General features: G+C 38.9%; 1 protein-coding gene across 7 annotated transcripts in view; it reads right to left on the reverse strand.

Annotated features, from left to right (window-relative positions):
- Positions 1-14,345, reverse strand: part of LOC100882147 (nucleolar protein 4-like) — a 126,511-nt gene extending 112,166 nt beyond the window's left edge. For 4 of the 7 annotated variants that reach the window (XM_012286157.2, XM_012286156.2, XM_076540620.1 and 1 more), the window contains exon 1: positions 13,400-14,342. Coding sequence is in view for 3 of the 7 variants with exons in the window: in XM_012286158.2 (XP_012141548.1) it covers positions 13,400-13,444 (45 nt within the window). In the remaining 4 variants the exon portion in view is untranslated. Of the gene's footprint in view, positions 1-13,399 lie in introns of all 7 variants that reach the window. The other 3 variants (XM_012286158.2, XM_012286154.2, XM_012286153.2) reach the window with 3 other exon arrangements.
- Positions 14,346-26,198: the final 11,853 nt, after the last annotated feature.

Here is a 26,198-nt window from a genome sequence, read left to right on the forward strand (position 1 = left end):
AACTAATTATCTTAAAGCACTATTACATGGAATATTACAGATCGCAAATATTCGAGCAGATACATGTGTGTATATGCATATTTGAAATGTTCCACACGACATGGCAGGCAAGATAGCTTGAAAACGGGGTGAGAGTAGAGCCCCGGGGTGGCTCGAACCAGGCCAAGAGAAGGGATGTGCCTCTCTTCTTCTCTTTTACCCCCCTTTTATTCCCTTTCACTGAATATAGCGAGCACACTGGCACACCCTTATTGTCGGTTCCAGGCACCGGCATACCTGATCTTATGGGAAATCCATACTGGCCCTTACTTCGCAGGAACAGAGGGGATGAGACACCCCTAAACTCTTTCTTTCCTTTATACGTCAGGTTCGAAACCACCCCCTTTCTTGCGATTCAAAAGCCATGAAACTGCCCGATGGGACTAAACCTATGGTCGATTTTGTGGAAGTGAACAACGAGTCAAGCTTTCTTTGTGCATTTCTATGCGGAGTGCAATTGTTTGGATTTTGAAAGATACCTGGGGGTTTTAATGATTGGAATGTGGGGATGCTTTTGATTGGCAGGTTCGATGATGTGGAAGTTTTCAGTTTATGTGACTTCGGTTTGATGTGTGTGTTCATTTTGATATGTTTCATATGTGAGTGTTCAGTTTGATATGCGATTGTTTGGTTTCATATGTGAATGTTCATTTCAGTTATGTTATTGTTAATTCTTGTGATATGTGAGCGTTAATTTTGATGATATGTGCTGTTCATTTTAACGATATGTGATTCGGTTTCATATGTGAGTGTCCAGTTTGATATGTGACTGTTCGGTTCATATGTGATGTTCATTTTAGTTATGTTATTGTTCATTTTTGTGATATGTGAGAGTTAATTTTGATGATATGTGCTGATCATTTTGACGATATGTGACTGTTTATTTTCATGATATGTGATTGTTCATTTTAGTGATGTGTTAATTTTGACAATATGTGGTAATTAATTTTGAGGTTATGTAATAATTTTGACGATATGTAGTTTTCATAACTAAAATAGAATTACTAAAAATAAGTAAATAGTACTTAATAAAATATTTGTAATGTATATCATTGTCGTTATTCGAGAATTAGCAAAATGGAGGATCAGAAGACTATCACCAGTTGCGTGCTGGATTGGCACGTGTGTAGGTGATTTAATTGCCTGAACGAATGAGAACGATCGTGCGAATGATAAACTAGAGACTTCGAAGTTGATGGTGGGAGCACCTTTCCTTCGCAAATAGTTGAAGTGGCGATGTTCATCAATGGGGTGATTTCAAACAAAGTAATTAAAATTTGTAATAACAAATTACAATTAACAATTCTGAATAAGTAACATCGTAAAAAAGATTTATATCTAATTGTGCCTAAATTTTGATCAAATACTCCATCTGTATTTTAACATCGAATAAAAATAAAAACTAATTTAATAATGATTGAAAACTAATTACACAATTTAAAAGAGCACATATTTTATATACAACATTAAACCAATCATAAAAATGTCACAAGTTCATAATGCCTCAATAGCGCAGAATAAATTAGTTATCGCGATAAAATTGAACTTTCCAGACGGACTGTATATATTATCAGTGAATTATTTTATTGTTAATCTCGAGATTAATAGCGAAAAACAATGAAACGAGGAGAAAGTAAAGTTGTAGAAAAATATCGCTCGGCGAGTAAATCGATTTCCCGTCATTTACAAGCTCCATTAAGTCCTTCGAGCCCGTCGTTAAAGAACGAAACCCCTTATGCCAAACCCTCGGCCTTTTACTACGACTTTCAACGTCCAGTAATTTAATCCTTTAACGAGAGAATCGCATGCCTCATTAGCGCTCGAGGATTCCACGTGCCTTCTGCAGCTTTGGGAACAGTGCAAAGCCGCCTTTAAGCGCTTCTGTCTGCAGGATTTCAAGGATTCAACCCCTGTGAAGAATGAGGCCAACCGAGGAATCGAATTTTTATAATAAATTTTTTTTATTAGATGCAAGTTTACTAAAGATGATACGTGATGATTGTAATTATTTTTTCATATTATTTATACTGTATTAAGATAATTGACGCACCCACGACGCACTTAGGTCATATTCGTGACGCACTCCTGACGCACTCGTTCCGCATTCATGACGCATTCACTATAAATTCATGACGCACTCACAATAAATTTATGACGCACCGATGTACTCGTGACGCATTTATAGCGCACTCATGACGCACTTATGGTGCACTCATGATGTGTTCCCGACGCATTCATGACGCACTCATGATGTGTTCCCGACGCATTCATGACGCACTCATAACGCAATCGTAATGTAATCGTGACGCACTCATGACGCACTCACCACGTATTCATGACGCATTTATGGTACACTGATGACGCACTCATGTATTTGTGAAGTACTTATGACGCACTCATGTACTTGTGACGCACTTACGACGCATTCGTGACGCATCCATGACGTACTCGTACTTCAGCCATGATCAACTTTACTCGAATTTTGAATACGTTTCATTTTGGAGTTCAAGTCCCATTATAATTTGCATAGTCAACGATTGCATAATACCAAATTGACATAACATTTCAACTTTCTTTGTCTGTTTTAATATTGCAGTTTTGATTGGTTAGTTCTGGCTGACGCACCTGACGAATAAATTATAGTGCAAGGGGTTAAATATACAGGTTGATTAACGTGACTGAGTAAACTCTGTTACCAGTACTGATATAGGAAGACGTTAAAGGAGAAAGATGGTCCAAAAAGTATTATAGTGCTATGCAGAGCGTCTCACAAACTCTGTCCGCTTAAATACTTCGCTTATTTCAAACAACACCGGTACAGTTGTAGTTCAAGACTACATAATATGAACGGTCTTGGAGGCGTAGATATCACCTTTGTTTTCAAATGTTCAATTTTTACGATCGATTTCGATGGATTTACGTATTCATGTGAAAGTGCCGAGGTGCGTTTGTCCTCAAACTTACCGTTGCTGAGATATTTGAGTTTTTTCGTGAAGCGTGTTCGAAATGTCGGCGGCAGTGCGTCGCAGTCTCGAATACGTTCCTTGATGAAAGTAATAGACTAAAAATAGCAAAATATCTCGACGGTAAGCTTCAGAACAAATACACCTTACCTTCATACTTAGAAAAAGTAAACTTATTGAACGTACGAAGTTGGACGTTCCAGGAAACATAGGTGATCACATTAAATTTCTTAAACCCTACAACTTGCGTAACATTTTGTCGTATTTTTGGAAGCGACCAAAAGAAGTACAGGCTATAAAGAAGAAGTACATATATACTTCGTGAGTCCTGTTATATTAATTTCTGAAGTCGAAGAAACTTCACAAGAAACGCATTAAAAACCCCGTTACTGAAAAACGTTTCTTGCTGTTTCCTTTTAAAAGTCAGCTAATCCAGCTTAACCGTAGCCGTGTTTCTCGAACGAAACCGAAGGGAAGACAGTAATCGCATTATGCATTCGCGCCGAATACGTCGTTATCGAATTACGCGTTCATCTTTCATCGGGCGTCTCTTGACGAATCGCGAGGCTGATTCACGCGACGCGAATGAATCCGTCGATCGAAATAATATTTTTCAACGGGAATTCCGTCGGAGGGGAGACGCGTTCCCGTATTATCGTGAACGGAACGCAGACGACACTGATAACAAATTTTGATAGGCCGTTGCCGGTCGGTTTTTCACAATAATGTCGACACGTCGTGAAATTCCCGTTGTTCGCTCGACGGCAAAGAGGATTTGTCCTGTCCCGTGTCCGGGATACGATAAAAAAGAGTCATTTTTTTAAATAACCATGATTACGAGTTGGAATTAATCGTATTTTATTTGTACCGCGCGAGGTAACTATATCGAATTAAATTTTATCGATTTCTGTACACAATGTTAGATCGAATGTTAACAGAATTTGTCGATGATTTCTATGCTTCAAAATTTTATTTCTCACATTTCTAAATTTTTTAATTTCCAAATTTTGATTTGTCAAATTTTTTAGAACACAAAATGTTGGTCTACAAATTTTATTTCTTAAATTTTTAGATTTTCAATGGATAAATATTTTAGGCTCCAAAATTTTGTTTGTAAAATTTTGAAACCTTCAAAATTAATTTGTCAAGTTTGTAAATTTATAAATTTTCAGATTTCATTTGTCAAATTTTTGAATTTTTGAATGTACAGATTTCATTTCTCAAATTTGTAAAGTTTGAAATTTCCACTAACTTTTGCAGAAAAAGATTAAAATTGGAATCGTGTGAAGTACAAATTAGAATTGCAAATCGATACATTGTTGCACAATGTAAATTGGCCATAAAATATTTCAGCGACAAGTAATCGGGTAAACCAAACGTTATACAACAGTTTTTCGCGATAAATTACAAGCAGTGCGTCACTGCGTGGGGCTATCCCTGCCATTATAAGCGCGTTTCGAACATTTTGTCAGAATGTACTAAGACTGACGTCAACTGAACACACAGTGTGAATCAGGTTTAACCTGAACTGTAACGTTGCATCTTGTAATGAACAAAGGGACAAGTGGTTGGACAGAAAGTTTATTTTTGGAGAAATTTATTATAGGTCATATTACAAATTTTGGTATTTTGTATTTTTTAAATTTTGAATTGTTGAATAATCAAATTTGCGATGTTTTGAATTTCTGTATTCTTAAATTTCTAAGTGGTCAAATTTCTAAATTTCCAAATTTTTAATTTGCCAAAATTCTAAGTTTTGAAATTTCTAAATTTCCAAATTTCCAAATTCTCAAATTTCTAAATTCGCAAATTTCTAATTTTCTAATTTTCTAAATTCTCAAATTTCTAAATTCCCAAATTTCTAAATTTCCAAATTTCTAATTTCCCAAATTTCTAAATTCCCAAATTTCTAAATTCCCAAATTTCTAAATTGCCAAATTTCTAATTTTCTAATTTTCTAAATTCCCAAACTCCCAAATCCCAAAATTTGCAAATTCCTAAATTCCAAAATTCTCAAATTCCCAAACTCCCAAATCCCCAAATTCCCAAATTCCCAAATTCCCAAGTTTCCAAATCCCAAAATTCCCAAACTCCCAAACTCCCAAACTCCCAAACTCCCAAACTCCCAAACTCCTAAACTCCCAAACTCCCAAACTCCCAAACTCCCAAATTTCCAAATCCCAAAATTCCCAAAATCCCCAAATCCCCAAATCCCCAAATCCCCAAACTCCTAAATCCCAAAATTTCCAAACTCCCAAATTCCCAAGTTCCACAATCTCAAAACACTACTCCTCATCCACCAAACCTAACCTTCCCTTATCAGCAATATCATACAATATATAACAATGTATATAATATTTCTTTCTGCCACATACATTTTGCAAGAAGTCCGTAAGCAATATCTACAATATAGTAAGCAAACTCATCACTATCCTTAGCTTTTTATTTCACGAAGCCAGTCAGTTCAGCTTTTAACCTCACGCGTTCGGATCACATCTAACATACGTTGTGTTTCTCACGATCCAAAGACATCAAACACGTCCCGTGCACGTGTTCAGATCGACTTTTATTTCATTTTATCGACATTTATTCCGTCGTCCAACGTCGCACAAAATACGCTATATAAACTTAACATGTAAACACATTTCATTCACAACCAAATTTTTTGAACTAGCATAAATACTAAATTTCTGATGTGTCCACAAAATTTCTAAGAATGTAAACTTGAAGAACAGTTGTGAACCACCCTGTGAGCGTAAACTGTTACCCTAAGACTTTTAACCTTGCTTACGTATAAATACAGAAAAAGTTGAATGCTCGTGAATTACTTCTAAACTTGGTCCCCAAGTACAGTGTTAAGTCTTTGGATAAAGAAAAAGTAGCACAGAATTGCTTGTTAGACAAACAGAAAAAACGTTCGTTTCAATTATTTAACCTAGAAACGTCAACTTTTCGAGGTGGGTTAAAATCCCGCCATAAATGGCTGCGGTCCAGTCTATACCACCTAACAAAGAGTTAAACTCATCTTCATTTTTCTGTATCGACAATGTAAACGAAGTTATAACCTCGTACAATTGCGTGGAACTGTATATTGGCAGTGTCCCACAGTCGTAACGTTTTCGTGTAACCGTCCCGAAAAGCCACCCACATTCAAAACAAAGCTCATATTAGTATCCAGTCCGCGCCATCAGTTTCCAAAGGGCTGCTAATTTCTCAGGAAGCCATCGTTTCTTCAGGGTCTTGGTCTGAAAGGACCAAGCTAAGAGGGGAGGACAAAGGGCCTAAGCGACTCACAAAAGACATCCATAAAATCAACGAGGAAAAAAGTGGCGTGAGGCTGAAAGTCATCCCGGTTGTGCACAGTCATGAAAGCCGCGGATCCTGTTCTAGCACTATTAAAGGAAATCTCCTCACCCCCGAGAGAGGTAAGACAAACGTTTGGGATAAAGAGGGAGGTACCGGACTCGGACACGCTTGGTCATCTGCGTCATCTGGGTCGCATGAAAGCCGCTAATACTGTGACCAGAAAAATGGAGGATCTTTTTAGGTAAAATTAGCGTGTGGTAGTCGATTCGCTTTGAACTTCCAAAAATCAACCTAACCGCAAATCCTTTAAAGCGGGCGATCAAACAAAGTGCGGCTCACAGAGAAAAGACGGGAACGGGCGTCTCAATCACGATCCTGTGCACACGCTGTAAGCTTAATCGCGGCGATCAGTGTGCGCGTTCGTTCCTAATTACCTCGTTCTCCGCGCGATCGACGCTGCTGAAAAGGGGCTGATATCGCGGGGGATGCTTTCGAAACGTGGCCAGGCAGCACATCCGGTCGGCGCAAGCGTGAAAAACTTGTGGATCCAGCGGGAAAGAAAGGTCCGTCGGAAACGAAAGGGAACGAGAGGGAAAGATTGATTGCCAGGCGCGTACGCGCGCGGTAGAAAGAGGAAAAAGAGAGTCGGAGCGAGGAGGACGGAGGAAGGAAGGGACCGGAAGAAGACGGGCAGAGGGAGAGAGCTGGAAAAATATAACCTGTTGGACCGCGAAGAAGCAAGAGCGAGGCTACGAAGAGCAGGACCAACGATTCAGTGAATGATAAGAGAGAAAGAGAGAAGAAAAGATGAGCGTCGGAGCGAGACAGACTCGTTAATTCAAAGGAGGGGAACGAGAGAGAGAGAGGAGCATCGGAGAGAGAGGACTCGAGGATACGGATAGAGGAAGAAGGACGTTAACGTCCCGAACCTACCTCAACTACAACTTGACTTTCGCGGTTCGATTCTGATCGGATCGATCTAACTAGCGCGCCACCGAGCTAACCAGCCACCGGTATTTACTGTTGCTCTCTTCGCTACAGGAATACCACCCTCTGTCCCGTTTAGCGAATCAAAAACTTCTGATGTTCTTGCGGTGACGACGTTGTTTGCGGCTGATTTTTAGTCTCCTTTTTGGGGTGGACTTTTCTTATCGTCACTCTATTTGGAATCGTTAACGCTAAAACTGGTAAAGAAATGACGGTTGTACGAGTTCTTTATTTGCAATTGCAGAGTAGTTTTTTTTTTTGGAAACCTATATTGATCGGGAAGATAAGAAAATAATTTTTACGTTAATTTATGTTTTATCATTTGCACAGTTACTTTCAAATTTCAAAATATCCAGTTTTCAAGATTTAACAATTTTGTGGCGATATAACGCGAGAAAACTTATTACGTGATGTATCATGTGATGATAACACATTTTATGGCAATAAAATGCGTAGCAATATAGCGTGTACAAATCTACTTGCTGGCAATTTAATGCGTGGCAATACAATGCTTGGCAATATAACACGTGGCAATATAACGCGAGGTGATATAACGTTTGAAAATCTATCGCATAGCAATATAACGCGTAGGGATCTAACGATTAGAATTTCTACCTTGCGGCAATATAATGCGAGGCAATATAACAAGTGGCGATATAACGCGAGGAAATCGATTGAATGGCAGTAAAATGCATAGCAATCTAATGAGAAGGAATCTTCTTCATGCAAAACAATGAATGGCAATATAATGCATGGCGATATAACGCGTGGCGATATAATGCGAGGAAATCGATTGCATGGCAATAAAATGCATAGCAGCCTAGTGATTAGAAATCTACCTTGTGCAAAACAGTGCATGGCAATATAACGCATGGCAGTATAACGCGTGGCGATATAACGCGAGAAAATCTAATGCATGGTAGTAAAATGCGTAATAGTCTAACTAGTAGAAATCTACATTGTGCAAGACAGTGCGTGGCATTATAACGCGTGGCAATATAACGCATGGCAATATAACGCGTGGTGAAATAACACATGGAAATCTATAACATGGCAATAAAATTCATAGCAGTCTAATAAGTAGAAATCTACCTTACAGCAATAAAATGCAATCTAACAGGTTAAAATACTTGCGAATCTAATTCGGCGATATACCGCGAGGAGTTCAACGCGCGGTAATATCGCGTAATCTAACGCATGATATATCGCGTGAAGATCTAACGGTAATCGTAAAGATCTAACGCGCGGTAATACATCGCGTGAATATCTAATGCGTGGTAATATATCGTGCGGAGATCTACTAGGCGGTAATATATCGCATTGAGATCTAACGCGCGACAATATATCGTATTCCAACCCACCGAAATAATCCAACATCTCCGCAAGAGAAAATTTGGTCGGGACTCGAAAAACTCTGTAACGTCACGCTTCATCGAAAAAAGACCGTTTTCAGCTGAAAAATTGCAACAAAAATATCGCGCGAACCGATAAAAAGAGCCGGGGCGAACGTGATATTTTTATGTAAGCTCTTATCAATACGGTAAAAAATAATCACAAGAACGGGCTACCGTTCGAAATAAACCGCCGATGTTGTTAATCCTAATTGTAACGTCGAGGCAAAACATTCGTTCCGCTCGGCGAATCGCGAATGCAATTCGTCCCGAATTTATCCTGCAAAACTGCACGACCGACGGAATTGTTTCAAATTCCGCTGGCAACGTGGACAAAAGGGCGTCGCACCGTGAAAGATTCAAAGGGTTCGCGCGACGAGCACACTTTTCAGATCGATCATTGTTACACCGTCACGCGCTAACGGCACGGTGTATGGTTTTTGGAACTAAACGCGGACAGCATCGCCGGGATTAATTTATGCAGCTGGACGATCGATGGGCTAATGGAGTTCGCCAGGTTGAATATCCGTGCAGCCTGGATTTCGATACCGGTTCAGACGAATTTTATTTCCGTTACTCGTTCGATTAACCGAATCAAAATGTTTCGCCTTTTTTCAACCGAAATTCCCGTTTATTCACTTGTCGGCTACGATTAGCGGAATTCGGTTAGGGTGTCAGCATTTGTCAATATTTACCGGGTCTTAAACTCATTGATTTCTTAGAGTTATATACGGTGTCTACAGATTTCTCGTATTTCTAATATTCGACTGGGTGATTTTTGGGTTCATAGGATTTATAATTATTTAATTTTAACTGTTTGGTTTTCTGAGATATTTTTCAGTAATTTTTGTCTGTTTTATTTGTGGATTTTAGTTAAAGGTAATTTTATATTTAATCTTTTGGAACTCTTATCCTTCCAACAATATACAGGGTGTCTATTTTGATTTTGTGTGAAAAATAAACTGAAAATTAATGAACAGTAAATTACTCTAAAATATAACAGTAAAATATAAATATAATCATAAATTACTCTAAAAATTTACATAAATTTTTTGTATAAATCAAATTCAATTTTATAATTTTTAAATATTTGTAGCTTGAATAATTTCTAGAAATGTAGCATTCTTTAAACAAAAAAACTGTCAATTTAAAGTGTGAAATTATTAAAAATATCTCAAAATATTTTACAGTAACCAATAATTTTCACCCTGGTTCAATTTTCACTAAATACAGCTCCCAATAAAAACGTATTCGTAATTTAAATAAATTTTGAATTACAAATCTTAAATTAAATCTTAAATTATAAATCAACATACGTAAAATAAAAAAAAAATTTAAATAAAAAATAGATTAAATTTAAAGAAAATAAGTTTCGTGTTTACGCGTTCTTTAAATTTCTTCCAAAACATTTCCTCGAACCCAGCAGCACGGCATATGCAATTAATCGCAGATTTTAACGATGTTTCGAACGGTCTCCCTATCCGCGCGCCACCCCTAAAATTACATTTCCGCGTCAATTACCCCCAACACAATTAATTAGAATAGATGTCCGCAAACGAATGGAAAATATGCAAATATAATAATAAAATAACTCTCGGATACTATTGGCACCCTTTTAACTAGCTTAAAACACTCCGAACGTTAATGAAATTACAAGGATAACATTAAATTTAAATAACCGGCGATATATTACGAATTCCATTTAAACTTGTTTCAAATTTCTCCTGCTTTTATTTTAATTTTGAGGTAATAAGTTTTGTGAGGGGAATTATATGTTTTCTGTAATTATTATGTTTTAATAATGTTGAATTATGATATTGTAATTGTTATTTGTATTTGAAAATTATTACACTTGTTATATTACATTTACGTTAAATATTGTTTGGAAATTGTTTTATATTATTTTAACAACTTTACTTTCGTCATTAAAGTGCAGTTTTATTTAGTTTGAAATATTTATAGTGTAAGTGTAGTGTTTTTGAAAAATCACGTTTTAATAAATATTTTATGTATAATGAAATTGAGGATCGCTAAGAGACTACTTACAACATTTCGATTTTATTCTGTAAAATACTTAATCGTTCAAGAAAAAGAAGATAACGAGTTAAGTACTGAACAAATAAAATACAACGATTCGCACTTCATCAAAAACATAGTGAATCAGAGAGAAGTTTGTTTTAATCTCAAAGAAGGAGTTTTACGATTACATTTGAATAATCGACGAAAATTATATAATTGTGGAAATATTAATATAATTTAATTCATTCATAGCTTATTTCAATTTTATTCTGTTTTATAAATTTATTAAAACATGTGAATTTTTTTGGTGCAAAATGTGGTAAAACATTTGTATTTTTTATGTCACAAAATGTGATAAAAAATCTCTATTTTTTGTGGTATAAAATGTGTATTTTATATGTGATAAAATGTGATAAAAATTTTGCATTTTATACATGGCAAAATGTGACAAAAATTTTTTATTTTATATATGAAAAAATGTGATAAAAAATATATATTTTACTACAATAAAATAATCAAAAATATTTTAAACATTTTTCAAAAATATTTTAAACATTTTTCAAAAATATTTTACATCTTACAAAATACACTTTTGTATATTCCAGTCCTCAAAAATAAAGAATACAATGTTTCAAGAATATACAATATTTTTCTATTAAACAGCTAAAAATTAAAATTAATTTCCAACACTTAAAATTAATTATAAACACTTTTCGTTCCTTCCAATTTACTTAAAAACACATGAAACACGAAGTCGAACGAAACTACCAAAAATGTCTTTTTCAAGCGACAATCAAAATAGAATAATTCAAAGTACTGAAAATACACTAAAAATTTCATAAGAACCGACGTGTTTTCACAAGTGCAAAAGAGACAAAATATTAGCAGTAATATTGAAGTTGAGAACGAATCAGAAAGCAATGCGTTCACGAAGAATCTTTAATCGGAGCATGTGATTGATCATGCTGCTTGGAAAAATAATCCGTGGATTATCTTTCTTGCGAGATACGCGCGCCTAATCAATTCGCGAAGAAAAAGTTGTGCGATAAGTCGAATGTGACAAACTAGTCATCGCATGTCGTCGATTTCCTCGATTCGAGTGTGACGCGAAAACTCAACGATTCTGTGAATTTCCTGCGAGAAAAACAGCTAGTTCGTTCGTACACTAATTTCGTTCAATTCACATTACAAATATTACACAAAAATTATATAAAATGTAAGAATATTGTATAAATATTTCATGAAATTATTTTCATTAAACTAAATAGTATTTTAATAAAAGAAGTCATACATCAAAAAATGGCAGACATGTCAGAAATAATTAATTTGTATAAAACAATTTCGTGTAAAAAATCTATTCAGTACAGTAATATTATATTATATTGCTATAATATGAAATTTAAATGAAGCCGTTAATTCAGCAGAATTTCGTTACCAGAAAAATCCCCGGTCACTACGCGGAACTGCCAATATTCTCTCGCAAAATGGAGCAAGTTGCTCTCGTCGGAGGCATGCGAGCTGCCAGTAGTTCGCAAAATAAAAGTCGAAAATAACGATGTAGCCGGCGGTTAATGAGTCAATACGCGTTAAGTGTTACCCTCGCAACTTTTCCGCGCTCGTCCCCTCCGCGAAATTCGTGTAACTCTTTCAATTAAAAGTTTCGCGCGCGCGGTTCATCTTCATCCCGCGACCCGCGCGCCCGCCATCGCGTTCGCTACTCCGCTCCGTAAAAAAAAAGAGAAGAAAAAACACCGAGAGGGGGAAAAATTAGAGTGCAACGGAATAATGAGTTACTCGGCAGTGAAAAACTCGATGTTCCAAACTCGTTCGTATATACATATTTTCCCCGTCATGTTACTAAATTACTCCATTTTCATTCTTCTGTCACGCCGAGCACTTATGGCGCGCGATTCAAATCCGAAATGACAAACACTTTGACTTATCTTACTGAAACCTTTATCGATCCACTGCTTTTAATTATATATTAATACATTGTTATATATTTAGTTATATTAATCTATATTTACGTTACATTATTTAATCATATCAATACATTATTTGAACTAACTTTTACTGAAATGTTCTAAAGCTGACTGTTACTAAATTTAACACTGTAAGACACTTAATGTAAAAATATAGAATGCAAAGTCACCTAACCTAATTAATTATAAACTGATATTGACTCATAATTTATGAAGCTTCTGCACCCCGTTTACACCCGGAGTTTCTATAATTAAAGGGATACGTTCTCGTTAGAAGTGCATTCTACACCACGTAGATTACATAACTAAGGCTAAACAATAATGAACATCCATTTGAACGAAAATAAATTTTATTTAACCCGTTGAGAAGCATAGAGGACCTAATTAGGATCATCGCAGTCGGCACGTGAACCAATAGCATCCACTGTTTCCGGCTACCAACCGGACGCTCACTGCATGATTGCAAACAGGATACGTCCGTTTGTGACATTCTTTCTCTAATTTGACCTCACGCTTTCCCAGAAGCTTTTGCACCCTTTTCGAGTTAAATTTAAAAACGAGAGAAATGTCACAGGGGTTGGAAACGTTGATGACATTTAGAGGTTTTGGAGAACGTGTGGATGGGGCCTTAGCCGCATCGGCGACTGATTTACCCTCGTATTGCGGAACAAGTCCGATCACGTGGTGATAATGTGGCAATCGGTGGACTCACCTTGTGGTGCTGCATGATGGCAGTGGCCTTTCGCTTGGCGGACATATTCAGTCCCGATGCGCCGCGTGTCTTTCTTCTCCTCGTGGAGCGAGTGCGTTTCTGTTTCTCTGCCGGTGCCGGCTATCAAGTTTTCCCTGATTCTCCTCTCGCACCCCCGAAAGCGTCGTGACAAAAGTCGGTGCTCCTCTTTTAAAACTGTCCTCGCTGATAAGGAGACGCGATAGGTTTCGTATAATTTCGTCCACGCTCACAAACTTGGCCAAGAGTTCTCCAACACTCCGATTGAACGGTCGTACACAACGCGCGTCGCGGTCTGTCCTTGTCTCGCGCACGATCCGCGAACTTTAAGCCCGCGCGCAACAACACCACGTAGCGGCGCCGCAAACCGTTGCGATAAAATTCCCGCGGTTGCCGCAGGTGTCGATGTGGATGTCGAGCGCGAGTGAAAGAAGGGCGGCGAGCCCGCACGAAAACTCTACCTTCGACGACCGATCCGCTCTTCCGAAGACCGATCCGGTGTTCCGTTCACGTACGTGATGCACCACGGAGCTGCTGTCTCTATAAAGTCCATCGAGCCAACGTAACACCGGCGGAATCGTGATCAGCTGGCGGGTCCGAGCGTTCGGGCATCACAAAGGGGACTCTTTAACACGGCACCCTACGGGTGAAGACCACGCCGTAAACACCGAGCGGGTAAACAACAGGAATGAAATCGCGTGCACAAGTCGCGTGCCCGCGCACGCCGCGAGTTTCAACTGATCCGCACACTCGGCACACGATAGTCCTCGAAGGTCGTCTGCGGACACCGGTGAACGCGAAATCTACGAACAAGAAAATCCCCGGTTACTGCGACAGCTGAGAGAGCGTGACGCTCTTGGACAAAGTCATAGAACGTCCTCGCATCACAGGCGCTCACGGCAAACTGACGACTGGCGACGCGGCGGCGACCCCCCTCCCTTCTCTCGTTCACCTCACCCTTTCCACTGCTCTGCCTCACCTCCGTCCTCGCCGCCCCCCCGTTCCTCGCGACTCCCCCACATCTCCTCACCCCAACCACGCCGACCTCACTCCACGTTTCACCCATACCCCTACTCTCCCTTTCCCTCTCTTTCTATATCGCCCCCTCCCCACTGTACCCCGTCCCCGTTTCCCGTCCTCTCCTTCTATCACCGTCTCTCTCCGATGCCGCGCCCTGCTATGACCCGTACCGCTCTCGCTCCCCGAGCGGTCCTCCTCGAACGCGTCAACCCTCTCTCCTTCATCCCTGGTTCCTTTCGTATCCCTCTCTCTCTATCTGTCTCTCGTTCTCTCCCCTTTCGGCTAACTGTCCGCCTCGGTCTTCCTTTCCAGCGCCCTCGGTTCGACTCGGCTCCCCTCGCCTCGGCGGAGGCGGCAAGGTAGGGTCTGTCACCATCGAAGGGGCCGCTGGACGGGCAACTCCGAGGGGCAGGGGGATCGAAAGGGGCGCAAGGGGCCGCACACGAGCATCAGGGGCAAGGGAGAGGAATACCTTTCGCCGTGGGAGATGGTTAGGCGAAGGGGGACACCGGTTGTCGAGAGGGGCCAAGGGGCGCCCGGCACTCATCGGCCGAAGGGGCTTCCACGGGTGTGTTAGGCTTGTGCTTAGGAGGGTTACGTGCACACCACTGGCCCTGTCTCTATGGACACGTCTGCGACCGTGTGGAAAACGTGCACGGGATCCCTGCTCTCTGTTGCTTGCCGTCTATCTCTACGCTCGTCTTTGTCTTCTGGCCTCTCTGTTCGGCGCACACCGCGATATCATTCGGCTATGATGGTGTGCGAGCTTGCACGCGCGACCGTTCGCGATGACGAGTCATCCGAAAGGAGAGACTCCGGTGCGTGTGTTCCGATGGATCTTTAATGCTACGGCTCTAGAGTTATTAGCTGGACGTAACGACGGTTGCGTCGACCACCTGCAGGGCTGATAAGGGATACCAGGGTGTCCGACTCGGGGAACCATCGAATGGGGGGCGCACGGTTTTACAACGGGCACTTTGTTCCAGCTCGCTCGAGATTGGAGGAACACGGACTTCAAAGACCGTGCGCGAGGGCCGGCTCGGTCAATAATTTCGGCTGGACAAAAGTTATATCGTTTTTGTTAATATCTGTGGTCAATTTATGTGGAAACACTTGACCTTCCAACTTTCATTTTTGTCTCCATAAAAATATATAATGCAGTTCTTGTGAATTCAGAATATAAAACACGGGGATCAATTTTTATATCTTATCACATTATTTTTGTATCACGTCATCACATAGTGAGGAAAATATCTAAGCTCAAAATGTAGTATACAATAAGGTACTGGTTTGAATTAAGTTTGTTTTGCTGATCAGACTTCAACCAATATCTTTACATGTTAGATTCGTAATCAAACCTCCCCGCAATTTCAATACCTCCGAACTGGTGCAATAGAGCTTTGAATGAAATAATCCAATTTGGCTATGAATCAAATGCTATTTCAAAGAAACTTTAACTATTTTGGAAATAAACTTTGGAAAGATTCGAATGTGAACTATTCTTTATAAATATTCTGGAAATCTTTTCAATTCGCTAAGTGGGGCTCCAACTGAGCTTCAATTATTTTACGGATCCGAAAATAACAAAGCTGAAGATTAATATGAATATAGCGAACAGGGATATCGCTCCAGGTGACAGTTTATAAAAGCAGAGTCATATTGTATTTTTGTACGGGTATCTAATGCAAATAAGACCCTTGCGACTGTATGGATCTTGAATGTGTGAAGCTTTCATGTTGGCAATCTCTCATTTCTGCTGTATGTAGAGGGAATCAACTTTACTGTTATGGAACGCTTTGACTGGTTTCATCATCTATTGTGAAGCAGTAATTGTGTGATGGTAATTGGTGGTTGATACTTTACTACTTATTCACTTTCTTATTCGTAGAAAACGTGTTTGTGTATGTCTAACTGAATGTTAATTCAACCTAACATTTCTGTGCTATATATTATATGTGTCATCATATGTTACATATGTCATACATGTTGTACATATTGTATATGTTATGTATATTACATACGTTACATATGTCATACATGTTGTATATATTGTATATGTTGTGCATATTACATACGTTGCATATGTCATACATGTTGTATATATTGTATATGTTGTGTATATTACATATGTTACATATGCTGTATGTGTTATGTATATGTTACATATGAATGTATGTTACTATATGATATGTTATGATATGATATGTTACTATATATGTTACACATATTATGTCACATATGCCACGTATGTCAGATACGTTATACATATGTGTATATATGTATATGTTACACATATTAAATATACTAGACATGTTGTATACGTCATATGTGGTATGTGTATCATATGTTACATATTCTATAATCATGTGTATATAAATTATTTTTCAAATAAAAAAATCCCATTATAAAATGAAACATTGGTTCTGATTTAAAAAGTCAAAGTTCAGCTTCAAATCTTCAAAATGTTTATATTTCCAGTTGGAAAAGTTTCATTTCATTTATCTTACATGTGCTTACTGCCACGCCGCTTTATATTAATTCATTTTTCTCTACAGAGAATAATATCGATGTAAGTTATGATAATACGAAATGACTCATTCTTGTACGCCTCTTGTAGTGAAAGGTTTAAGCTAAATTTTGCTCTAAAATTTATTTTGTTCACAAATTTAAATAACTATTGAATAGGTAAAATAATTAAAACAAATTTTCTATTGTGAAAGTAGTCGTAAAAATTTTTAATTCAAATTTGAAAAATTTTGAAATTCTAAACTTTTGAAGACACAATCCCAAATTCAAAGTTATAATAATTTAAAGGTTTTGCAGCTCTGAAGTCTCAAGCTTTAATTTCAAATTTTCTTAAATAAAAAATTTCTAAATATCTCGAAGTTTCCAAAAATTAAATCTCGTTTCGTGATCCATATTTCATAAATAAAATTTGTTAATAAAAATTTATGATGTGTACAAATATTTGAATACCAAAAAATCCTAAATTTACCACCAAGCACGTAAGAAAAATTGTCTTATTAAATCAGTCGATTAAATATTTTTTAAAATGCTATTTTCAACCATTTCATAAAACGTTACCCAATATTTCGCGCACATAAACATTCCACGACTTCCGCTCGAGTAATTATTCGCTTTATTAGCGGCTTCACGTTTCATTTGAAACGATTCCGGTTCACACCACGACGGCTCGAAGGCGTTGAAAATTAATGTCTGTCTCTTTGTCGGTAATTAAATTAAATAGTGTCTGGAGCTCACTTTTCTGCACTCGTTTGTCAATAAGTTGAGAGATCGCGGACAAAATGTACTAAAATAAGTTATGTACCAAAATTTTTATATTTAGAATATTTCAATTTTTTGCTATTTTAGTTTCACAATTCTTCGAATTTCTATATCGCCAATTTTCAAAATTACTTTCGCAATAGTCCAAATTTCTAGACCGACAATTTTCCTATACCTCTCACAATTTTCGAAAAGTCTTCATACTCGAAATTTCCCCATTCTCAATTTCCCAACCGACTCCAAATACCTGCTGCAAACTTCTACATTTGCAGCTCTACAAATTCGCACGTTGCTGAATTTCGAACTTTGGACACGTCAAATTATTATAAGAACATTGTCATGAAAGAGGTACCGATAAGATATCGATAATCGATAACGGGAGGTAGAAACTCGTCGAAATTACCCTTACGTAATTTAAGGACGGCCCCTTTGCCATCGAGATTGTTTCTAATTCCTCGGCGTCGATCGGGGGGTGGTTCCACCCTTATCGGCCGTTCGTACGCGATAACGATCTAAGCAACAGTTTGCCGCGGGCTCGGAAAACTTCGGGACACGGCGAGTGTAAAAAAGGTTGAAACTTTCCGGTGAAAGTGCGATCTTCCGCTTTCGATTCGACTCCCTTCACCGCTATCGACGACACTCTCTCTCCCGGTCACGCCGCGTCGTGTACGAGAAATTCCGCGTTCGATCGCTCACCTTGCACTTTTTACCCGCTTCCTGGATTCGTGGACAATTTATCGACCCCCTGAAACAATTGCCTTCAACCCTCTTCGATAACATCTGCCCGAAACGCCTAACGCGTTAAGCTGGATTTACACGCTCGTGCGAGTTGCGCTAATTGATTCGATCATGCGATCGCTAATAAGCTGAAACTACTTCTGATAATTCGGCTCATTTAAAAGTAGGGCATTATTGAAGAAAAATAGCGATATTAACACTCTACATTTAATATAATTTTATTTGCGAATAATTGAAACGAAAAATTTATTCTCTAACGAAAGCTTATGTGAACTTATGTGAACATATGTGACTAGACTGAACATATGTGACTGTCAGGTACTAGTCACCTTAGGCTCAAGTTGAGAATCAAGATATCTCAAAAAACGGAGGTTCTGACAGAACCCACAAGGATATTGTTACATAACGCGTATACTACAACCCCCACGTCATTGCAAAAGCGATTGCAGCACCCGTCTCGCCATTGTCACGAATTTCTCGTGGGTGACAGTGTACCTTGCACGAAAAAAACATCCTACAACCGAAGAAACTTTGTCGACGCGTGAAAATCCGTGAACTGGTCTCACGAACGTATATATCCGACGCGATGAGACTAACTACGCGGCCTCGCGGCGTGTCATCCTACGAGGAAACAAAGACCACTCGACCAGTCATACACCCCCGCACACTTTCAGAAGCGTCGAACCGCACCGGTTTTCCGTGTCGAACAAAAAACCACGTTCCCGTCCGCGTCTGAAAGCGGTCGAATTAGATCTATAATACCCAGCCAGCCATCCCTCGAGCTGGCCACGTACATACACGCGGACGCGTATACAGTGTGACTCACAGAAGTTGTACCGTTCGGGAAATTACATGATATAAACTACTGTTTAATATAAATACTGAGAATTCTTGCAATTTGAGGTGTGGATATGTTGTTCTTGTTTTCTCAAATGAAATGTTCAATTTTTATATTCAATTTTTGTGGATGTGTGTATTCTATATGACGCACTCATGACGCACGCATAAAGCATTCACGTATAAAGCATTCGTGACGCACTCATGTTGCAGTCATGACACATTCCTGACGCACTCATGACGCACTCATGTTGCATTTATTACGCATTCATGACGCACTCATGACGCACTCTTGTTGCAGTCATGACACATTCCTTACGCACTCAAAGACACAGTCATGATCAACTCGTGACGTACTTATGGTGCATTCATGACGCACTCACGTACTCGTGACGCACTTATGGTGCATTCATGACGCACTCACGTACTCGTGACGCACTTGTGGCGCACCAACGAGGCACTTATGGCACCCCCATGACGCAGTCGTGTACTCGTGACGCACTTATAACGCACTCATGACGCATTCATATACTCGTGACACACTTATAGCGCACCCATGACGCACTCATGTACTCATGATGCACTCACGACGCATTCGCGGCGCGCACATGACGCACTCGTACGTCAGCCATGATCAATTTTACTCGAATTTTTAATACGCTTCAGTTTGGAGTTCAAGTCCCATTATAATTTGCATAGTCAACGATTGCATAATACCAAATTGACATAACATTTCAACTTTCTTTATCTGCTTTAATATTGCAGCCGTGATTGGTTAGTTCTGGCTGATACACCTGACAAATAAATTATAGTGCAAGGGGTTAAATGTACAGGCTGATTCACGTGACTGAGTAAACTCTGTTACCAGTACTGATATAGGAAGACGTTAAAGGAGAACGATGGTTCAAAAAGTATTATAGTACTATGCAGAGCCTCTCATAAACTTTGTCCGCTTAAATACTTCGCTTATTTCAAACAACACCGGTTCAGTTGTAGTTCAAGACTACATAATATGAACGGTCTTGGAGGCGTAGATGTCACCTTTGTTTCCAAATGTCCAATTTTTACGATCGATTTCGATGGATTCACGTGTTCGTATGAAAGTGCCGAGGGGTGTTTGTCCTCAAACTTACCGTTGGTGAGATATTTGAGTTTTTTCGTGAAGCGTGTTCGAAATGTCGGCAGCTGTGCGTCGCAGTCTCGAATACTTTCATTGATGAAAGTAATAGACTGAAAATAGTAAAATATCTTGGCGACGGTAAGCTTCGGGACAAATGCCGTACCTTTCTACTAAGAATACGTAAACTTATCGAAATTGAGCGTATAACTGCACCTTCACGTACATTTATACCGCATTAAGTTTCTTAAACCCTTCTATAACGTTTTCTTGTATATGTGTAAATGATATTTAAGCGAACAGAGTTCGTGAGACACACTGTATGCACGTATGTGTCCCGTTTTCCGATGCGACCATAATGCAACGCCTGCCGACGTTTGGTCGGCTCTCATACCTAACACCAACCAGTGGCTCGTGGCACCGTGTACTGGATCCATTTATGCTACTATCGACGCAAGATACGTGCATTTCGCGCGACGTTAGGGCAAAAACAGATATTGGAGGTCAATTACCCGAAACAATAACACTGCAAGGTTATAACTGAAGATTCATGCGAATTTCAACTAGTATTGATTTTTACTCTCACATTTTATGCTTTTTGAAATTTTACGGTTAACACGCTTTCGAGGGTTCTGTCAGAGATTAATGGAAATGCTTGGAAAAGATGCGGTCAAAACAACCAGAACCACTCAGATTTCTATTATTATTCGTTTAGAGATCTGTGATTTAGATAGTTTCGGTTTTTCGGTGAAATCTGGTTGTGGAGTATTTTTGGAACTATTGGACAGAAAATATTGAGTGAACGATACTTAAATATCTCGATTTGTCGATTCGTAGATTTCTGCAGCTTCAGAATACCCTTAAGTTTCATGTATTACACGTATCCATACATGTATCCTATACATGTCCATATTTTCCTATATTAATATATATGTTTCTGCATTTGAATATCTATAGGTCCTCAAATACCTATATTTCTATATCTCCGTACTGTTATATCACAGTGTTGCTATGTCCATATATCATTATATCTCCATATTCCTCTCTATATCACTGTATCTCTATATTTCTATATATTATATCATTATATAGTCGTGCATCTCTAAATCCTTATATTCCAGTATCTCCTTTACATTCTAGTTTCCCATAGTCCGCCACGTCCCTACATCTAAACTGTTTCCTAAACTCCCTCACCGTTTCCCTAATTTAACCCAGCACCTTAAAAACGTAACATGTTCCTCCGTGATCTCTCCTCTTTAAATTACGTTCTCTTACTTTCCGTCAGTTTAAAATTCTGGTTCAGGTAGGTCACAAGCAGCGGGTCATTCGAGAAGAATGTCACAGTGTTACGACAACCAAAACCACGGCAGTGTTATATGAAAACGGACCTTAACACAGCCAGCGGCTCATGGCATCGTATACTGGATCCATTTACGCTGCTATCGACGCAAGATACGCGCGTGCATTTCGCGCAACGTCACACACACGTATGTATACAGTTGCATTAGAGTCACACACCTGTACCAAGTTCTAACGTGTACGTGTGTGCGTATACATACACGAGCTTGTGTACACAGTGTGTCATCTCGCGAGCGAACAAAGTCCACTCGGCATTAGACACCCTTGGTTTCTGAAGCCTTGGGCGGTAGTCCCCTACCCTTTGCTAGCACCCCTATGTATCTCTCTCTCCACAACCTTCCCCCGTGAGCGCAACGACCCTCCTCCACCCCCTCAACCATCCACCTTCACCCTAACCACCCTCTCGCTCTTTCTTGTACTCTCTCTCTACCGCCCCTTACAACCCCTATCTACAGGGTGTCTTTGCTCTTACTTGCCTCAGACGAATATTATACATTCTCAGGTGTTCCAGACATAAATCATATTTTATTCATATCCTAAACTTTAATTATTAAAAGTATTGGAAACAGTACAAATATCAGACATGTACATACAGTATAAATATCATACATGTACATTCATCTTCTAATTCATTTGGAAGACGTAAAATAGAATATCCAAGCAATTTATTCATATGAACTTCTGTATTTAGACAATCTGTTGTGGAGTGAATATTTGGACATATTGATGATTCCCATTGATGGCTCCTATGAAGATGAACCTCAGTTACATAATAAGAAACACATTTTCAAGTTTAATAATAAGTGACACCAACAACAGAGAGAGAAACGAAGTATACTCGGAAAATATATTTTGAAATTTTTATATGAAGAATATAATAGAAAGTAGAATAGTAAGCATAAGTAAAACGGACACCCTGTATGTCGTTCCCTAGAGCAGCCCCTGCCAGTTCTTCCTCAGCCGATCCCCTCTAACCGACTGCCCTGCCTCCTCAGTCGCCCTCGTCTCCTTCGCCACCCTCTCGCTCGCGCAGTGCTCCTTCACAAAAAACTCAAGTCCAGTGTGGGCGCAACGGGAGGTTTCTCCCTTCGCCTTCTTTTACCCTCTTCCCATCGTACGTTCCTCCTTTTGCCCGTACCGCTCCCCTGTCGGTCGACAGGGGGCTGCCCCTCTCTCAGGAACCTCATCTCGCTGTGCCGTGTCCCTTTTCCAAGCCAAGTCTCATCGTGCTATACCTTCCGAGAGTCCGATCGTTCTCTCTTTGCCTCCCTTTACTCTTCCTTTTCTATCCTCATTCGATGCCACACTGACGGGTCTTTCTCTTCGCTGCCTGTCTTGAGGCCTGTGGCTCTCAACCTTCCGATGCCTCATTTTTCCAGATTCTTCTCGAGATGTGGATGTTGGTCATATACTTTTGGGCTGTTTTTATTTTGGCTGGGTTTCTGAGTGATTTCTTGCATTTGAGATTGATAGATTTGGAGGTAGCTGGATTGGAAGGTAGCTGGATTCAGGGACTTGTGATGTGAAAATTATTTCAGTTTGGGAATTCGGAGTTTTGGGATTCTGAGATTTGGGTTCCTGGAATGTTAAGGTCTAGGAATATCGGAATCTGTGGAATTTTGGAAATATGAAATATTTTTCAATTGGAGACTTGTGGAATTTAGGGGCGTGTATTACAGAATTTTCTTGATTTCGAATCCTTGGGATTTCGAGGACTTCGAAGACTTGCGGCACTTACTTAGGAATTTGGAAGATCTCAAAATGAACTCAGTTTTGGACCCGAAGACCTGACTAAACATCAAAATTTTTGAACTAAAAAATGACTGAACTACGACTTGAAACCTTGAAAGCACAAAGTTCCAAACCTATCCACTTCTCTTTACGAACCTTCCAAATTTTCCAACCTTAACCTAAACCCAAAAGTGGTTTAATCTCACCACCGATTACAAAGTGATTTCTAAAACCATGAACCGTCCATAAAAGAAAGTCCCATTGAGGTTCTGTTTGTCCCATAGGAACAATAGTACCATGACCTGAGCCATTGTAACCCCAAAGCCCAGATTTTACAGGGTCGGAACTGGTTTGCAGCCAACGGGTGGCGTATCGATCAAAGATATCGATGATATTCGTAACGGGACACACGTCAGAAGATTGGTCGACGACTAAATGCATTAGTCGTACCGTTAAGACAAATCGGGATTTAATCGGATAATCCCATTACGATTGATCAAGAATCAGACGGTGGATGCGCGTTTCGTGCTCGTAAAAGCCAACGCGTTCGTAAATTATCGTCCGGTTGGCTGCCGTTCGCATGCGATGCAACCTTCTTATTTTCCATGGCTGGCCAAGCGCTCCCTTCGCCTCTTATTATCTCGCATATTGCATTTATGCGGCCAAAAATGAGATACGCGATTACTTTCGACGACTGTTTTGCACGGTTAATGCGTTACCGGCAGCGTTAAACTGTTTCGTTCTGTCGAATGCGTTCTGGAACGGATACAACCGGACATACGGTGATGGTGAGTGAGCAAGTGCGTTCAAAATATGCTATCTGATATCTTTGAAATATGAGGTCTTTTTATTTGGGATTCTTTTACTGGTTGGGTTCTATTTACTGATGCGTTTGTGAGGCGGTTTTCGTCGTTTGAATTGTCTAGTGTGAGGTTGACGCTAACTTTGCAAATGGAGAATCTTGGAATTTGAGAATTTAGGGAATTTAAGAATATGAGAATTTTAGATTTTTAATTTTGCAGGTTGTGAATTAGGGAATTCGAGAATTTTGGAATATCAGAGGACTCTTGCCATTTTGGAATGTGGGAACTTGGCAATTTTGAAATTCTGGAATTTTTGCTTAGCAATTTTGGAATTCTGGAATTTTTGAAATATTGCAATTTCGGAACCCTGGAATTTTTGAAATATTGCAATTTTGAAATTCTGGAATTTTTAAAATATTGCAATTTTAAAATTCTGGAATTTTTGAAATATTACAATTTTGAAATTCTGGAATTTTTTAACCTTTGAGATTTGGAATTTTCGAATTCTGGAATTCTGGAATTCTGGAATTCTTGAATTTTGGAATTTTAAGTTTTGGAATTCTGGAATTTTGGAATTCTTGAATCTTGGAATTCTGGAATACTGGAATCCTAGAATCCTAGAATCCTGGAATTCTGGAATCTTGGAATTCTGGAATCTTGGAATTCTGGAATCTTGGAATTCTGGAATCTTGGAATTCTGGAATCTTGGAATTCTGGAATCTTGGAATTCTGGAATCTTGGAATTCTGGAATCTTGGAATTCTGGAATCTTGGAATTCTGGAATCTTGGAATTCTGGAATCTTGGAATTCTGGAATCTTGGAATTCTGGAATCTTGGAATTCTGGAATCTTGGAATTCTGGAATCTTGGAATTCTGGAATCTTGGAATTCTGGAATCTTGGAATTCTGGAATTCTGGAATACTGGAATTCTGGAATCCTCGAATCCTGGAATTCTGGAATCTTGGAATTCTGGAGCCTTGGAATTATTGAACCTTGGAATTCTGAAACCTTGGCATTCTGGAACCTTGGAATTCTGGAATATTGGAATTCTGGAATTCTGGAATTCTGAAGTTCTTGAATTCTTGAGAATTCAAAAAGTTTGAAATTCTGAAATTTGTGTTCCACAAAACACCTACACTTTAATATTCTTAAAATCCAAATTTTCTACGTTCAACATCACAAAAGCTTGAAATTTAAAAACCAGTAACTTCTAATAAATTAGATTTCTTGAAACCACTACATGCAAAATGACTTCTTTGCGTAAAAGTACCGTTTTCAAAAACATATTTTGGCCTTCAAGAGAAACTCTGACCTAGAAATTTACTACCATATCCACTGTTACTCTGTGACTGCACAGCCATTTAAGATAACGTCTATTCCAATGGTCGTTGATTCGAATCGATGTTCAGTGACGAGCAGTTAACCTTCTCCGGAGAAAAAGATAGTTTATGGGAAGGAGATGCCATCGTTCATCTTAATATTCAAGAGTTAGAGCTGTTTCACATACGTGCATATACGTTCATACATCGATTTACGTATCTTCGTGTGAAACTGCTTTTATGTAACACACTTTGATTATTTGATAAACAAACTTGAAATCGATTCATTAGAAATGTCTCTCAAAGACAATCCATTATAAAACAATTCATTTTAGTTGCTGGCTAAACTAAATTGCATTTAGGTGCTAAAGTCTCACAGAAATTCAGATGAAAATATGAAAAGTTGTCAATTTAGAAAATTTGAAAATACAGGTGTTTCAAGTGTACCTATTTCTAAATTTCTAAGATACATTTTGACAATTTGAAAAATTGAATATTTATAAAATATCAGAAATCTAAGCTTTCAAGCTTAAAAATACTTGATTTCCTAATGAAACTTGACGACTTAAATC

The sequence above is a fragment of the Megachile rotundata genome, chromosome 15 (assembly GCF_050947335.1).
Source record: "Megachile rotundata isolate GNS110a chromosome 15, iyMegRotu1, whole genome shotgun sequence".
Classification (NCBI taxonomy): Eukaryota; Metazoa; Arthropoda; class Insecta; order Hymenoptera; family Megachilidae; genus Megachile; species Megachile rotundata.